At 34.7% G+C, this 18,100-nt stretch overlaps 1 protein-coding gene across 1 annotated transcript; it reads left to right on the plus strand.

Moving 5' to 3' along the window:
- The first annotated feature begins 212 nt into the window (after positions 1 to 212).
- clcn6 (chloride channel 6) lies at positions 213 to 18,100 on the plus strand. The gene is made up of 23 exons (XM_051116832.1): positions 213 to 327; positions 1,060 to 1,119; positions 1,257 to 1,322; positions 1,413 to 1,478; positions 1,912 to 1,978; positions 2,067 to 2,173; positions 2,795 to 2,921; positions 3,200 to 3,267; positions 3,485 to 3,543; positions 3,861 to 3,993; positions 4,088 to 4,201; positions 4,701 to 4,867; positions 5,005 to 5,119; positions 6,694 to 6,823; positions 7,982 to 8,135; positions 8,277 to 8,433; positions 9,076 to 9,182; positions 9,474 to 9,660; positions 10,780 to 10,937; positions 12,650 to 12,806; positions 14,083 to 14,190; positions 14,429 to 14,554; positions 17,214 to 18,100. The coding sequence occupies exons 1-23, from the start codon at positions 253 to 255 to the stop codon at positions 17,292 to 17,294; spliced, it is 2,589 nt and encodes an 862-aa protein (XP_050972789.1). The 5' UTR covers positions 213 to 252; the 3' UTR covers positions 17,295 to 18,100.

Raw genomic sequence — 18,100 nt, forward strand, 5'->3', positions numbered from 1 at the left:
AAAGCTTGATTTTTTCCTTATGTGGCTGAAATTACTTTATCGCTGATATATATCACAGATCCGTGATTTATGTATTATAGATAAGTGGATTGCGTAAATACTGGTCCGTTCAGCTTTTGCGTTAAAACGGCGTAGCAGGGTCGCGCTTGAATTCACTGTGTCTGCATTAAAGCTACGCATGTGGTGCCTCTTGAATAGCCCAGTGTGTGTGATGGTCATGTGATCAGGCGCTGTAGCGGTGTGTGTGTGAAGATGGCGTGCTGTGGAGGCTGTTTGTGTTGTCAATGTTGTTGCAATGAAGGCGAAACAAGAACACCAGAGGAACTGGTATAAAATATTTTATTTGTGTTATCTGTTTCCTAACGCAAAACGCCGTGTTGAATGAAATATGAGTTCATTCTGATGCTGTAAACTCTGCTTCATCTGTTGTTCTCCACCCAATTTGACTGTAAACAGCCTGATGTGAATCAGTTGTACATTAACAATGGGTCGACCAATCAAACCAAGTCTGCTGAGAGTAGTAAAATTTTACAAGCTACCGAATAAGCATAAACATGCTTGAAAATGAAACTGTTTCTGAATCTAGTGTGTTCAGTGTATAAACGACATTGTTGGTCATTTTTGGCCAGTGCTGCAGTTTTGGACAATGTGTCATTAGGGTGTCATGTAATTTGAGCGTTATATCATTAGGTCACCAAATTATTGTCTAGAGCTCATCAGGTGATGAGACACACCCTGTATTCCCTGATGATGTTATGATGATCAACCTGATCTTATACTGTTAATGTGGTCTTTATCGTTGTAAAGTAAAACTAATAGCTTTTAAAATCAGTCATTATTCTAGGTATAATAAAGTGAAATGTCAGAAATGTGCTCAGAAACAGTGACTCCATTGTTTAGTCATCACACAGGCCATCTGTTCATTTTGAGGACTGAAATCCCAGCCTGGGAAACCTTAGGATCCACCAAAAGGAGACTATCAGACTGGGGCTTTGCTTTCTAAACTTCTCGTTTTCTGAACATGTTAACTTGATTTTACTGCTGGCCTTTGCTTGTTAGACAATACTGGGTGAAACCAGAGAAGATGAGGATGAAATATTGCCAAGAAAAGACTATGAGGTTAGTGAATGATGGACACAACAGACTGTACGTCTGATAAAAGCATATACAAGTCTTGAAACATGATCATTTGTTTCTAACGGATATGTTTAGAAGATATAAATGCTGCCTGTCTTTATGCATATTTTATATTTCAGAGTTTGGATTATGACCGATGTATTAATGAGCCATTCCTGGAGGTTTTGGAGGGGTTGGATAATAAGGTAAAATGTGTGATGTGATGTCTGCATTTATTACAATCATGTGACCTCAGGTCCCAGTTTACCAAGTGTATTATCTCATTTCTCTCATAGAAAGCTGGAAAGTATGAAGCGATCAAGTGGATTTTGGTTTTTGCAATTGGGGTGTCAACAGGACTGGTGAGTTTAGGGGTGGTCTATGCATGTCAGATCATTTTGATAAAGGGCCATGGCACCAATACAATGGTGCATGATGTTTTTATACCCTACTGGAGAATGAGATTTCTAGCAAATAATAGATCTTACTACTGGATTTGCCTGAAATCAAATGTTATTGGGATATAATAAAAGAACAGTATGAGAAAACAAAAACAAATGTCTTTGTTTTCACATGCGAGATTACAATAAAGGTTACAATACATGGATCTGTTTGGTTTATACTCTCTGAAGGCATTTCTGATGGAAAAAAATAGTGTCTGTAATATTAGCATTATGTAGTGTTTACATTTAGTCCATACAAATGCCTACAAATAACTTTATTTTTAAGTACGTTCAAAATTTAAACACATATCTGTGGTCCAATGAAATGGTGATTTCTGATTTTTCTCTTCAGACTGGCCTGTTTGTTGATTTCTTTGTGCGGCTCTTCACTCAGCTAAAGTTCAAGCTGGTTGGACAATGTATCCTTTCTGCTCAGTGCTGCTTTGTGTTTTGGGTGTGTATAATTTTGCACTATTTGCCGAGTGGAGTCCTTGACGTGTGGTTCAGCCGTGGAAGAATGCAGTGAGAATGGCTGTCTTGCTCTCTCATTACTAGAGCTGCTGGCTCTCAATATGGTGTTCATATTCGTCTCCAGCGTTCTAGTGCTCATTGAGGTAAGAACATCTTAATTTAATATGTTAAAGAGTAAAGTCATTACACACAACACCAGAGGGTAGTGCATATATAAAAGTCATTAGAAAAATGCTCATTGATTTATTAAATATCTTTAAAAGACAAGACATTTATTACTATTATTTTGGACCTGTTTAAAAAGTTTGGAGTAAATAAGATTTTTTTTATTGTTTATTATTATGTTATGCTTACCAATGCTGTATATATATATATATATATATATATATATATGTATGTGTGTATAAATATAAATATAAATATAAATATAAATTTTTAATGTTATTAATATATTTTCAAATAATATTAATATATAAAACAGTTATTTTAAATTGTAAGTTTTACAACATTAATTTTACTACAGTTTTGATCAAATGAATGCAGCATTGGTGAAGATAAAATACTTATCTTAAAAATCTTAATCTTAATGATTTCACACTTTTAATACGTATGTTAATGCATAGTATTTTAATATACGTGTAAAGTGTTTTAATTTACTGTAAAATCAAAACTGCATGCTATACTTAGACAAAAGTGAATTTAATAATTGCACAGTGTTTCAGTGTGTGGGTACTTTATAATAAATCTGTTTCTTTGTGTAATAGCCTGTTGCAGCTGGGTCTGGTATCCCAGAAATCAAAAGTTACCTGAATGGAGTAAAGATTCCTGGCATTGTGCGGCTGCGAACCTACATATGTAAGGTCACAGGAGTCCTGTTCGCTGTTGCTGGAGGTAATGATGAGAAAAGCAGTCTATATCAGCACAGACAAAGTTAAAAAATCTATCTTAAAAAGTTAAAAATGTGGCTCTGTGCTGTATTAGACTATTAATGATGGTTGCCACTTTTTAAATCAAAGTTTTTTAAAGAAAAATGTATATATACTGCCGTCGTTTTGATAGCATGTCAATAAGGTGCTTGGTGTTGATCAGAGCCATGCAGCTAGATGACACTGATGTGTCTTTTAGAAGCTGTTACAGTATATGCTGATTCAGTGTTGTTTTTGTTTCAGGATTGTTTGTAGGTAAAGAGGGACCAATGATTCACAGTGGAGCGATAATAGGAGCAGGACTTCCTCAGGTACTCCTTCATATGCTGACGTGTTCAACAAGAATCAACTGATTTGACTAATCTTTAACCGTTCTACTATTTATTATTGTTTAAGGTCAGCCTGACATAGAAGTTGAGATGGTTAATGATTGTTTTCTAAATGCTATGGGTGATTCATTTATGCATCATCTTTCTTGTCACAGTCATACTTAAGGTCTAATGAAAGCATGCTTGTCTGTTTGGTTAGTTTCAGAGCATCACCTTCAAGAAGATCCGCTTTCACTTTCCCTATTTCCGCAGTGACAGGTGCGCATTACATCACAACAACCACTAAATCATTCATTACACTGCACACAATGAATGTAAAACATTAAGTGGCATCCAAGCCCAATTTACTACTGTATTGTGATCTGTTTCCTCATGGACAAAAAAAGGTCAAGATCAGATCAAGATTGCGTTTTAATTAAATATTATGAAGACAAATTTTTCTTTAGAGAGGTGTTGTATATTATTCTATTTATTATAATTATTAAATGTATTAAAACATCTGCAGTAATACCAGGAATGTGTATTAATCAAGTAAATATGGCCAGTTTTGATTTGTCAGTGGTATCTGTGTTCAGGGACAAGAGGGATTTCGTGTCGGCGGGTGCGGCGGCTGGAGTTGCGGCTGCCTTCGGGGCACCCATAGGGGGCACTCTCTTCAGTCTGGAGGAGGGCTCATCCTTCTGGAACCAGGCCCTCACTTGGAAAGTGGTATGTGGATGTATTGTAGGGTTTAGGTCATGTATTTTTGGTTTGTGCTGAGAAAGTTTATAATTCTCTCTCTCTCTGTCTCTCTGTCGTAAAGTTGTTCTGCTCCATGTCTGCCACTTTTACACTCAACTTCTTTCGTTCTGGGATCAACTTCAATAAATGGGGATCGTTCCAACTGCCTGGCCTGCTTAACTTTGGAGAGTTTAAGGTATAAAAGCTACAGGAAAAACATTAAGCCCTTTTGTTATATGCATTTACATTGGAAGTGATGTGAACAATCCAAATCCTGTTGTGTTCTAAATTTAAATATTTAAATGCCATATTTATTATTACTTTTTATTGTGAATGATTCATTATCAATTCATGGTATTCCAAAATAAAAAAAAAAATCTTAAGCATGCATCAAATTGCATGAAATTCTTGTTGAAGCAACAGTTGTTATTTTCATCTGATGTAACCATTTTAAAATGAATAGTTAAAGCAAGAATTTAAAGTTAATTAATGTAATACATGTTACAGCACTAATAACAATTAATGAAAGCTTTTGGAATAAATGAACATGGCCTTGAGGATGCACTTGACCTTAAGCTTCCACATTTGATCACTTGCGAATAGATTTTGACTTACAAGTAATCATTGATCTATTGGAAAAGCAAATCAGTTGGATGTGTGCTGTTAACTTATTTGTTTTTCTTTGTTGTCTGCAGTGTGTAGACGGAGATAAGGCGTGTCATTTGTGGACGGCAGTAGATTTGGCGTTTTTTGTGTTAATGGGGGTGGCTGGAGGTTTGCTCGGCGCTCTGTTCAACTGCATCAACAAACGTCTCGCAAAATACCGCATGAGAAACGTTCACCCCAAAGCAAGGTTCATCAGGTACCCGAGAGAGATCTCAATCATATGGCTTTAATATTGAATAAAACTACTCATAACAGCTGGAGACTTTAACTGCTTGCATAAGAGGAGAGTAGCTGTCTGACATATTCATGACACTATATTGGTTTGATTGGCAGGGTGCTGGAGAGTCTGCTGGTGTGTATGGTAACCACATTAGTGATCTTTGTGGCTTCAGTGGCTCTGGGGGAGTGTCGAGATTTAGTCTCCACCAATAACAACACATCAGCACAGGTCAGTCTTAGACCAGCTTTCTTACTCTCTTTAAACTTCATTCCTTCGTTCTCTCTTTTAATGCTGATCTGTTTTCCTCAGTTCCTCTCTTTTGCCGGGCTTTTTAAAGGAGAAGTCCACTTCCAGAACAACAATTTACAGATAATCTACTCACCCCCTTGTCATCCAAGATGTTCATGTCTTTCTTTCTTCAGTCGTAAAGAAATTATGTTTTTTGTGGAAAACATTTCAGCATTTTTCTCCATATAATGGACTGATATGGTTTAGAGTTTGAACTTCCAAAATGCAGTTTAAATGCGGCTTCAAACGATCCCAAATGTGGTTGTAAACGATCCCAGCTGAGGAAGAAGGGTCTTATCTAGCGAAATAATTGGTTATTTTCATTAAAAAATTACAATTTAAATACTTTTTAATCTCAAATGCTCGTCTCGTCTCGCTCTGCCTGAACTCTGTGTATTGTAAAGAAAAGGAAAGGAAAGGAAAGGAAAGGAAAGGAAAGGAAAGGAAAGGCTCAAGACGGTTAGGGTATGTCGAAAAACTCTGATCATATTTTCTCCCTCAACTTCAAAAATCATTTCAAAATCATCCTACATCGCTGCAGAAGTACCGACACAGTGAACATGCAAAGAAGATCAAACACCCTTAACAAAAAAGGTAAAACAGCGATATAAGATGATTTTGAAGTTGAGGGAGAAGTGGGAGATGGGAGTTTTTCGACATACACTAACTGTCATGAACCAGAACAAAAACAGAGGTCGGGAAGAGCAAGGCAAGACAAGCGTTTGACATCAAAAAGTATGTAAATTGTATTATTTTTATAATAAAATAAATGATCGTTTCGCTAGATAAGACCCTTCCTCGGCTGGGATCTTTTGAAGTCGCATTTAAACTGCATTTTGGAAGTTCAAACTCTAAACCATATCAGTCCATTATATGGAGAAAAATGCTGAAATGTTTTCCTCAAAAAATACAATTTCTTTACGACTGAAGAAAGAAAGACATGAACATCTTGGATGACAAGGGGGTGAGTAAATGATTCGTGAATTGTTGTTCTGGAAGTGGACTTTTTAATATCACGATGTGCTGATAGTCAGGAGTTTGACTATGTGAGACTACAGATACATTTCTGGTCCGCTTTGTAGCTCAATATGGCCAAGAATGCTTAGATTTGACTGACATATCCAATGTCCAGTCGCAGTTAGTTTATGCATCATTTTCAGGTGGGTAAAACTTGTCATAAATGATCAGACAGCAGTGATACTGATTTAAGTTTCACAAACCTTAAGTACATTAAGTACAGATGAGGACATCATTGTAAGTAATTATGACTTGCTGAGCTGAAATAACAGCAGCAAGACATTGAACTGCTGTTATATAGCATGTACATGTCTATAGATTTCTACATATCTATATAGGCTGCTATATAGGTATGTAAGATATACAGCCTGGTTCAAATTGTAGCTTGTTCTCATAAAAATAGAACTTGCCGTTTCGAGAAAGCTGTGCTTTTTCTGTGCAGTATGCATCAGACAGTCTGTAAGTGCAGTATTGTTTTGTTTTGTTTTGTTTTATAGGGGTCTGTAAATGAGGAAGTGAACTCAACCATACGACACTTCTTCTGCTACAACAACACATATAATGACATGGCAACCCTGTTCTTCAACCCTCAAGAAGTGGCAATTCACCAGCTCTTCCACCAGAATGGTAAGAAAGTTACATGCTGCATAAGCTGCACATTTTTGTTAATTCACACATCACAGCATATTCTGCTTTTGTTGATTGTACTTCCTTATTGTACTACCTTATTCTCAAGCAACATAGGTTCTTCATAGGCATTACAGAATGCTTAGCTTTAAGCTTACCCAAAAAAGCTTTACCCAAAAATTAAAATTCTGTCATTTGCTCTGAACCTGTATTAAGGACTATTGATTGTTTCAAAAATCATAATCATGTTATTTATTTATTTATTTATTTATTGTGGTCAGTATTGAGATCAGTGAATCAATGACTTTGGAAACAATGCAATTTAATATTGTTTAACAGTGGCTCTTCATTAAACTTTAAATACAACTGGAAAAAAAAAGAAAAGAAAAAGATTGTTTACAAAACATTTTTGCAATAAAATTTATAGAAACCCCTTGACCTGAAAGACATTCTACTGCTGTGAACAAAATATTATGAAAATAGTTTAACCACATACCTAATGTGCAAAACTTCCACATCACTCTTAATCTTTGGGTTTCATGTTGCCATTGCTTGTTTTAAAACAATTCTGTACCCTACCATACAAATAAATGACTTAAAAAAAGCACAGTGTTTGAATAGGGGTTGAATAATTATGACACAACTGTATCACAAAGCAAACCTACTGAACAACTCAAAAATATCACATTATATATCACTTTTAATTTGCTACTAAACTGTTGTAGATGCAGGTTAAAAAAAAAAAAAAAAAAAACTCTTGGTTGAATACAATGCAAGTTTAACTATATATGCATTTATATAAATGAGATAAAAATAACTAGGATCTACTTTAGCGCACATCCACAACTTACTGAAAACTATTAAACATTTATGGAGGGCAGAAAACACAATGCTTTTACAGGAAAAGGGTGCGCTGGATTTATAACACAAGACAAACCAAGAACTTCAGTGCAAAATAATCACTTTAACTTGTTTTCATAAAACAAGGAACCCAAAATCATAATTGAAAATAAAGTTGGATTAAACAGGATGCCTTAACCTATTTGATGTTCTCAGTAGTAGTCGAGTTGAAGTTTCTGAGAAGTGTGCATCACAATACCTTTACATTTTCTAACCTTGCTGTCTCTTTCTCCCCCTTTTGTCTGGTTTTGTTGACAGCTACCTTCAGTCCCGTCACCCTCTCGCTGTTTTTTGTGCTGTATTTTTTTCTGAGTTGTTGGACATACGGTGTGTCCGTCCCCAGTGGTCTGTTTGTCCCGTCTCTTCTCTGTGGAGCTTCACTTGGGCGCCTAGTGGCAAATGTCCTTAAAATGTAAGATTTATGCATGTTTAAAATCTCTTAAGAACTACCAAGGGCACCTGTTGGAACAGGACATACACATTTATTGTGACTTATCCTTCATAATTTCTTGGCCTACACTTACAATGTTGTTTCTAATGTGTGTAATTGCAGTAACTTCCACATGCAAATATATTCGGGAACCTTTGCCTTGATTGGAGCAGCTGCCTTTCTAGGAGGTGTGGTCAGAATGACCATCAGCCTGACAGTCATCTTAATTGAATCGACCAATGAGATCACATACGGACTTCCCATTATGATAACACTGATGGTAGGAATGCATAAATCATTATATGTGATCCTGGACCACAATTCCAGTCTTGAGGGTCAATTTTTTTTTTAAAATTTAGATTTATACATCATCTTAAAGTTGGATAAATAAGCTTTCCATTGACGTATAGGATGGACAATATTTGGTCAAGATACAACTGTTTGAATATCTGCAATCTGAGGGTGCAAAAAAATCAAAATGTTGAGAAAATCGCCTTTGAAGTTGTCCAAATGAAGTTCTTAGCAGTGCATATTACTAATCAAAAACTATGTTTTGATATATTTATTGTAGGAAATGTATAAAATATCTTTATGGAACATGATCTTTACTTAATATCCTAATAATTTTTGGCATAAAAGAAAAATCAGTGGTTTTGACAATGTACTGTTGGCTATTGCTACAAATATACTTGTGCTACTTACAACTGGTTTTGTTTTCCAGGGTTACATATGGCATTGTTATGGCATTTTTTTCTTTATATGGGAAAACATCATCTAGGATGTTTGTTTAATTAATTAATAAAATGATTTAAATTCTATCTGTTTTGAATGTCTTCCTAATATAGGCTAATTAGAATTTAATGAGGGGGAAAAAAACAACAAGAACGAAATATACACTAACTGGCATTGTGTGTTTTGACAGGTGGCCAAGTGGACAGGAGATTTCTTTAATAAGGGAATATATGATATTCATATTCACCTGAAAGGAGTCCCACTGCTGGAGTGGGAAACAGAAGTGGAAATGGACAAGTGAGACCATTGCACTACCCAGAAGTGTTTAAATATTAAGCTGCACTTAATTTTATATCTCTGTCATAGTGTTATTTATCATCTAATGAAAGTTCTAAGAAAAATATGATTTTATTTTAATCTGATGCAATGATATTCATTCATCAACTGTCCAAATACTGTATGTTTTTAGTTTCTTTTTTTGTTTTCTTTCTTAATCTGATGGTTTTATCCACTGCTTTCGTCTGCTAGTATTTGTATTATATTTATTTATTTATTCTTATTTATTTCTTATCTGCTTCTCTCTGTCAGATTAACAGCCAGTGACATCATGGAGCCCAACCTGACATACGTGTATCCTCACACCCGTATTCAGTCTCTGGTCAGCATCCTGAGGACCACAGTCTATCACGCTTTCCCCGTCGTCACCGAGAACAGAGATAATGAAAAGGAGTTTATGAAGGGCAATATCCTCATAAGCAACAATATCAAATTTAAGGTACAACATGACATGACACCAATTGCAGCAGTGTTGAACTACAGAGTTTTGACCACAAGATGGTGCAAATGGTCTGCTGGTTTTATATGTTCCACTAAGTAGCACGGAAGAGATTTTAGCAGCTTTATTTGATACTCAAATCATGTACTTTGTTGAGGAGAGGTGTATTATCACTTCTGACTGACTAATGTAAGGAAATAGAGTAAGGAATTAGAGATCAGATTATCATAGAGAATTGGAGGGTGGTTCATTTGACTTGAACTAATGCAGTTTTTCTCATTCGCTTTAGTTTTGTTCTTGAAACAATTGATACAAACAACACAAAAAGCCTACAACCTGCAAAAGGCAGGTTAAATAACTTGCTCAAATTCCTTAGTTCATCTCTCAGTAAGTATCTATTTATGTCAAGTATCTGTATATTAAAAGTATGCTTTTATGTCAATGCCATCAGAATAAATTATTGTCTTTGTTCACAAATAAGAGCAAAGTGCTTAGCTGTGTTGTCTATATAACAGTATCCTTCAGTATCAGTATTTCTTGATGTGAACTATGGCTGTGGATTTGATGGCAATGATTAAAAATGCTCAAATAACTATGTGAGCATTGCTAGAATAAATTAGAAGTTTTTTTAATATAATTTTTCATTAATGTGTAATAAATTTATCTCTAAAATAAAGTTTAATGCTCTCCACTTTCAAAATCCAAGAATTACATTTTTTTTATGTTAATAAAATAGGAAATATTTCACATTTTCGAAGAGAAATGCATTGTGAATGCTGTGTCGTGTTGTCTTTAAAATGACTAGAACCTGAGAGATTAAATGAAACAAATTAAATACAAAAAAATGTTGGTACAATATTTATGGTTTTAATTTTTATCATTGATTAAATCATTTTTACAGAATCAGTACAAACTGATGTTTGTTTATAATACATGAACTCATCAAATTAAATGTTATGTAAAATTTGACGAATGTTAATCTATTGATCTTCAAAATGTTCAATGTATTGGCATGTGCAGAAAATAACATGGTTTCATTAATGGTAACAGATTGAACCTCATAGTATGTCTTTTTGTTTCCATGTCTAAAAAAACCTGTTGACGTTTCCTCTCCTTCAGAAAACCAGTGTGTTGACGCGTGCGGGGGAGCAGAGACGGAGGTGTCAGTCCATGAAATCATACCCGTCAAGTGAGCTGCGCAACGTGTGTGACGAGCAGGTTGTTGTGGAGCCGGCGGAAGAAGGGCAGGACATCCTTCAGCAGATGCTGGAAAGGAGGTCAGTGGATAAACTTTGACCTTTAGAACTATTATCACCCTGTCCCTGTTGAAAAGCACCCACCTGAAAATGACGCATAAACTAACTGTGATTGGACATTGGATATGTCAGTCAAATCTAAGCACTCTTGGCCATATTGAGCTACAAAGTGGACCAGAAATGTGTGTGTAGACTCACATAGTCAAACCCCTGACTAGCAGCACACTGTGATATTAAAGGAGAAGTCCACTTCCAGAACAACAATTCACAAATAATGTACTCACCCCCTTGTCATCCAAGATGTTCATGTATTTCTGTCTTCAGTCGCGAAGAAATTATGGTTTTTGAGGAAAACATTTCAGGATTTTTCTCCATATAATGAACTTCATTGGTGCCCTGATTTTGAACTTCCAAAATGTAGTTTAAATGCAGCTTCAGAGGCTCTAAACGATCCCAGATGAGGAAGAAGGGTCTTATCTAGCGAAACAATCTGTCATTTTTTTTTTTTTCGAAAAATAAAAATTTGTATACTTTTTAAGCACAAAAGCTCATGTAGCACAGGCTCTGGGATGTGCATTCACGATGCTACAAATTAGCGATGGGTCGTTGTTGAACGATTCGTTCATTATGAACCAATCTTTAATGTGACTCAGGAAGAACGAGTCGTCTCGGGGAGTGATTAGGTTCTGTACTGGAATTAGTTCACCTGTTTTGAGTCTTCGGGTGTTTTCAAGTCGTTCGTTCATCTTATGGGGCTGTCACATGATGAATGAACGACTCAAACCTGAAAACTTGTCGGATAAGAGGTGAGGTGAGCTAATCATAGACTAAAGACCCAGGTAAAAAATAAACACTGTGTCTGTAGTTACGCGTGACCTTTCGATGTGATTCAGCAGTACGTAGTGCCGTGAACGCGCATCTCAGAGCCTGTGCTACACAAGCATTTGTGCATAAAAAGTATACACATTTTTATTTTCCGGAAAAAAAAAAAAAAAAAAAAAAAAATGGCAGATCGTTTCGCTAGATAAGACTCTTCTTCCTCGACTGGGATCATTTAGAGCCTTTGAAGCTGCATTTAAACTACATTTTGGAAGTTCAAAATCGGGGCACCAATGAAGTTCATTATAAGGAGAAAAATCCTGAAATGTTTTCCTCAAAAACCATAATTTCTTCACAACTGAAGACAGAAAGACATGAACATCTTGGATGACAAGGGGCTGAGTAAACTATTTGTGAATTGTTGTTCTGGAAGTGGACTTCTCCTTTAAGAGAACACTGAGTCTAATATCAGACAAGACGGATTTTTATGACAGTACTTTAAATGTTTTGTATACTGTCACACATATATTTACTACATATTCTGTACTTGCATAGCCCAGAATCCACTTATAATTTTAATCAAGGTTTCTTACATAAAAAACTGCATTTAGTGACACGCTTTTAAACTTAAAACATCTTTATCTTTAAGACTCCTATATTATAATACAGGACAGACCAGTTAGCTGAATATTGAATACTGTAAATATAGAAGATCATACGTTAGCACACTGACATTTTTGAGTAACATATATATATATATATATATATATATATATATATATATATATATATATATTTCAATAAATGATGTTCATGGACTGGGAATGAGCTTTGAGTTGTGACAGTATTGTGGGTAAAACAAATGTATTTTCCTGTGTGAGCCCTTTAAATGAGTCTGATGTTGCTGTCGACAGACATGTGCCGTACCCAAACCTTTACCCGGACCAGTCACCCAGTGAGGAGTGGACCATGGAGGAGAGGTTCCGGCCGCTCACCTTTCACGGGCTCATTCTGCGCTCACAGCTTGTCAACTTGCTGATCCGCGGCGTCTGCTATGCAGAAAACCAGTCGGTCAGTGTCATTCAGACCCCTCCTCGTTGATTCTTCTCTCTTTCTCCCTTTTGTTTGTTCTCTTCCTGCCTCATTACCTCTTCTCTTGCCTTTATTTCCCACCTCAATTTTTCTCATCTTACTCTCAATCTTTTCAAAGGCTCAGATCATCCCTGCAATCACCCCTTATGGTTATGTCCTGTACTTACTTTAAAGGGAATATGACATTATGCTGCTTCAATTTACTGAAATTATTAACGGTTCCTGGTTTTACGTTTTTAGTTATTTTATTAAAATGTAATCTCTACCATATTATAAATGTAATCAATACAGCATGGTCAGGGAAGAATAATTAAAAAATTATTTACAATACAATATTTCTTGCTAGATATTCTGCTTCACTCATTAATGTCACATTGCTATGAAAGTATTTGATTCCAAAGAAAAAAAAATCTTTATAATCTTTCATCAAAATGTAATAACTGTCTTTTTTTTTTTACCGATGTGTCACCATGCCCTCCTGTTTTCTTAACCATATTTCACAACCCAGTGAACGGTAGTGTGCTTTAAATCTTAAAAGTAAGTTTAAAAGCTATACTTGCAGATATTATAATATTAATAAAATAATAATCAACTTAAGTGTACTTGGAGACACTTGCATGACTGTTTCTTAACACACTTTGTTGTAAAGTCAAATAAAAAAGTATTAGAATTAATTTTTAATTTTTTGTTGTGCTTCAAAGAAGTACACTTGATGTGTTGACTAAATACTAAAGCATTATAATTATAATTGTAAACATTTTATTTAATATTACATTCAATATATTTAATTTTGTACTAAATTTTTTTTTTTTTTTGACATGAAAATTTCAGTACAAATGACATTTATTGTAGATTTTATTTACCTTAAGTGCTTGTCAGTATTTTTCTGCTGTCAAATTATTTTAAGTCCTATTTAAAAGTGGATCAAAAAAGCAACCAAAAGTTCATCTATATGCATGTAATATAAATTTAAACTAGAAGATATTTTAATTTAATTCCAAATGAAATGCATGCAATATAAATGTAATAATAGTTTCACTTTTTTCTAAATAAAATGCAATTAGGTTTGCATGTAAGCATATTTTTTTCATTTCTATAATACAGACTATTTTTAAAAGAATGCTAAAGTGTAGTGCTTTTTCCATAAGGATCTATTTAGCAGTAATCAGAGTAAGAAACATAGATACTTAAATCTGACCTGTTTGAAGCATTTACCACACTATTAAATGCTCTCTGTTTCCTCTCCCTTCTGTAGAGCGCCTCACAGCCACGGCTCTCTCATTCAGAGATGACTGAGGATTACCCACGATTCCCTGACATCCACGATCTTGACCTGGCCCTTCTCAATCCACGCATGATTGTGGTAAAGTCCTCTGACCTATCAGACTCTTCAGGGGAATGTTGTGATGCTCACAGTAGTTCATCAACTGGGGCTCTTTAAGCTAGTTATCTATGATGTGTGTTGTTGGTGTGTATAATGGCGGTTAATTGGTGTTAATTGGAAGTGTAGAAGTGCACTTGTTGTAAAGTGAGCCATGCAGTGATGACAGTTTGTTCAGCGGTCTCTCTCAGACATAATTAGTCCATTTCGTTTTTTACAGGACGTGACTCCTTACATGAACCCCTGTCCATATACAGTCTCTCCAAATACACGCGTCTCCCAAGTATTCAATCTGTTCAGGACCATGGGGCTTCGACACTTACCTGTAGTCAATGCAGTGGGAGAGGTACGTCCAAAACACAACAAACATCTAAACATGTCAACATTCTGTGTCTTTAAATTTCTTCATTTATACTTTCAGAATTAGTTCACCCAAAAAAAAAAAAAAAAATTGGCATCTCTCACCATTATAGGGGTGCAAAGTTTTTTTTCTGGTGGACAGCAAATCAATTCTATTCACAATTCATAGGTTTTCAGTCCAACTGCAGAATGATTTGTGCAAATTCAGAATGATTCTATTCAATCGATTTACAATTATATTCTATTTAGTTTCAATAAATGATTCAATTTTGTATTAGAAAGTGCATTAAATGGATTATGGAAAGTACATGTTTCTTATAATATTTTGGTTATTATAGTGATTTAAAATTTAAACCATTATTATATATATATATATATATATATATATGACAGAGAGAGAGAGAGGCGCGGTGTTGGGAATGTTACTTTAAAAAAGTAATTAGTTATAATAGTTACTAGTTACTTACAAATAGTGACTAAGTTAGTAACTGTTACTATTGTGTTGTTGTTGTTTTTTTTTTTTTTTTTAAATGTTCAGATATGTCAAATAACTTTCCCGTCAATATTAAATATGACAAATGAATAAAACATTGTACACTGATATACACTATTTTAATATTGCTGTGGGACAATGTGAGAGACACCTTCCAGGTGCTAAATATTACATTATTGGGGTCGCTTCAGCCCGCGGATATGAGAAACATCCCACGGCAACACTGTTAACTTTCTGGGGTCAAAGACTGCACCGGTGCGTTCTGTCTCGTTTTTTTTCTTGATGACCGCGAAAAGATACTCCGTGGTTTTGAAACTGCAAAGGGTCTACTTTTATTTGTTTTTTGTCATAATAACTAGAAAACCATGTGCTTTTGTAAAATAAAGAAAATAAACAGGGTGCGCTCTCTGCCGTCTGGGTCTTCGTCGCCTCTTTTCACAGACACGGAAATAAAACAGCCTGATCTCAGCAAGTATCTGCCTCACAGACATGAGAAATGTATCTATAGACAGCTTGAAATGTCATGAAGTCATGTCAAAAAACTAATGAAGAGTTCAGATGCAAAACCAGCTAAATCCATCTAACGTCTTTCTTTAAAAAATGCATTTTTATCAGGATCAGATGTATTTGTTTCTATGTAAGTACTGGTACTTCTGATCGGGCTGAGGCTGTTATTTTAGGAGTTTGAAGAAAAAGTATTTGAAGGACGTATAATATGTGTCGAGAGCATTCACTCAGTATCATTATCTCATTTTTGACCGAGATGACTTTTAGCTGGTTTTATCATACAAAGTAAATTGTATGATACCAATGCAAGCTCCAGTTTTCCGTCTAAACTCGTCTCTAATGTAATCACGCCTACGAGCGGCTCCGCTTTTCAAATTATAAACATCCACGTGAGACGTGCGGATATGTAGGTAAATGCCCACATCACCTCCGTAAACAAACGTGAACATTCATAAAGTTCATCTCGGCTACTTTTTGTTTCTGGAAGAAGACGCACTGAGAGGAATAAGCCAGAATTTACCTCAGAAGAAGAACGCAACGTGAAAATTATAGTAATGCTACATTTTATTGTCAGTAACAATAACGGTGTTGTAACGGGGAACAGTAATTTGTTTGATTACTCGTTTCTGAAAAAAGTAATGCCATTAGTAATTCTGTTAATTTATAATGCTTTTATTCTCATCACTGTATATAGGCAACAACATTTCTCGTTTTCATTTAGTTTATCTTGATGTACTACAATTTATTAAAAAAACTAAATATAAATAAATAAAAAAAAAAATATATATATATATATATATATATATATAATTTTTTTTTTAATATTTATATATTAAATATTATAAAAATTAACAAAAAATCACAACAAAAAAAATTCAAAATATTAATAAAAGCTATAATATTATGTCAGCAATGCTTAAATAACCCTGCTAATGTGTTAATGTGAAAAAGAAAACGTCTTAAGCAACTTGAAGTAAACACATTAAATATATTTGCAAACAGGCTATTTGAAACATAACACAGTGCAGTGTGCTGCTGAAGTAATTTAAAGCTGAGCACAGCTTTTTTTTTTTTTTTTTCTCCAGTTTTTGCGGTTTTCTGGAATATAATGATTTTATAATTTCATGTCTCCAATAATTGCATGTAAGCAGTTTAAGGTTTATATATTTAAAAATATGAAATGATACTTTACAGACTTCGAATTCATTTGCTTTTTTTTTTTTTTTTTTTTTTTTAGCATTTTTTTTTTTTTAGCATTTTTAGCGTTTTTATATCAATTTTTGACTAAAACAAACAATTCATGATGAAATAATTAATGTTTCAAGATAAATGTATGTGCATTGGCAGGATTTGCAATTAATGCATTTCATTTCCCTTCATATTTCAAAGCTTTCTTTGTGGTGTGAAAAAGAAAACATTTTGTAGAATGTTGCTGCTGCTTTTTCTTCATTCAGTGAAAGCTTTTACTGACCATGTGCGGTAAAGCTCTAAAAGGATGAATAGATAACGCCATATTAGTTTATTTTTAGGTGAACTATTCCTTAAAATTTTTTTTTTTTTTTTTAAATGTAATTTATTTGATGAAGCTAGTTGTGCAAGAATGGTTCCATAAATTTTTGATTGATCATCTGTGTTTCTTTTTCAGATTGTAGGAATAATCACCAGACATAATCTTACCCATGAGTTTTTAGTTGCTAAACTCCGACAGCATTACATCACGATCTAAGACTCCATTGCGATCAAACACCCACCTTGAGTAATGGCTTCCTCTGGACGAGGAGAGCCGAACGCTCCGGGACCTGAGACTAGATCGCCTCCGAACCTGAACCCCTGCTTCAGGTCGCACCCTAAAGCCATTCCCAGTATCCGCGTGGGCCGCCAGAGTTCGGTACCTGACCCGTCCTGACACAAACACACCTCATGCTAGCACTAACGCAGGTGAGGTCCCGTTCATCAACACACTCGCTGCCTGTGCTTTACCAACCTCACTGTAGCACTTTTAATTTTGTCTCTCTGAGTTCTGAATGTTTTAATTGTGCTCAGCATTTCTGTGTATTTCTGAATGTTTGCTTTTGCACAAAGAGTGATATAAACCACTGACCACAGTCCCTGGTCAAAAGGGTAAATGTCACGAAAACGGTCAAGAACATGTCTGGGTCATGTTTCACCCTAAAATCAAGCAAAAATTCCAATTCTTTCTTTTGAAGAAAATGAGTTTTTAGGATCTTTAGGATTTGTAGCATTATGTCATTATCTTAATGACAATTAAGCACATTTTCCCCCAAATTAAAAAAAAAAAAAAGCTTATTACTGTACTGCCAAAATATTTAAATTGTATTCACTTTTTTTTTTTTTTTTTTTTTTTTTTTAATTTATGTGTTTTGGAAAAAGTGCACTACTGTAATAAAAATATTTTATTTTTTAAATGTTTTACAAATTACCATAGTAGAGTAGTCAGTGTACAGAAAGTCACCAATATGTAAATATTATTATGGAAATATGATTGATTTTTTTTTTTTTTTTTTTTTTTTT

Source organism: Labeo rohita, chromosome 8, assembly GCF_022985175.1.
Source record: "Labeo rohita strain BAU-BD-2019 chromosome 8, IGBB_LRoh.1.0, whole genome shotgun sequence".
NCBI classification, from domain to species: domain Eukaryota; kingdom Metazoa; phylum Chordata; class Actinopteri; order Cypriniformes; family Cyprinidae; genus Labeo; species Labeo rohita.

Excerpts from the sequence above, each read along its gene's own strand:
- clcn6 (XM_051116832.1), top strand. The coding sequence starts at position 253 with ATGGCGTGCTGTGGAGGCTGTTTGTGTTGTCAATGTTGTTGCAATGAA. Across the intron at positions 12,807-14,082 it reads GCTATGCAGAAAACCAGTCG|AGCGCCTCACAGCCACGGCT; the intron begins GTCAGTGTCATT and ends TCCCTTCTGTAG. Across the intron at positions 14,191-14,428 it reads TCAATCCACGCATGATTGTG|GACGTGACTCCTTACATGAA; the intron begins GTAAAGTCCTCT and ends CGTTTTTTACAG.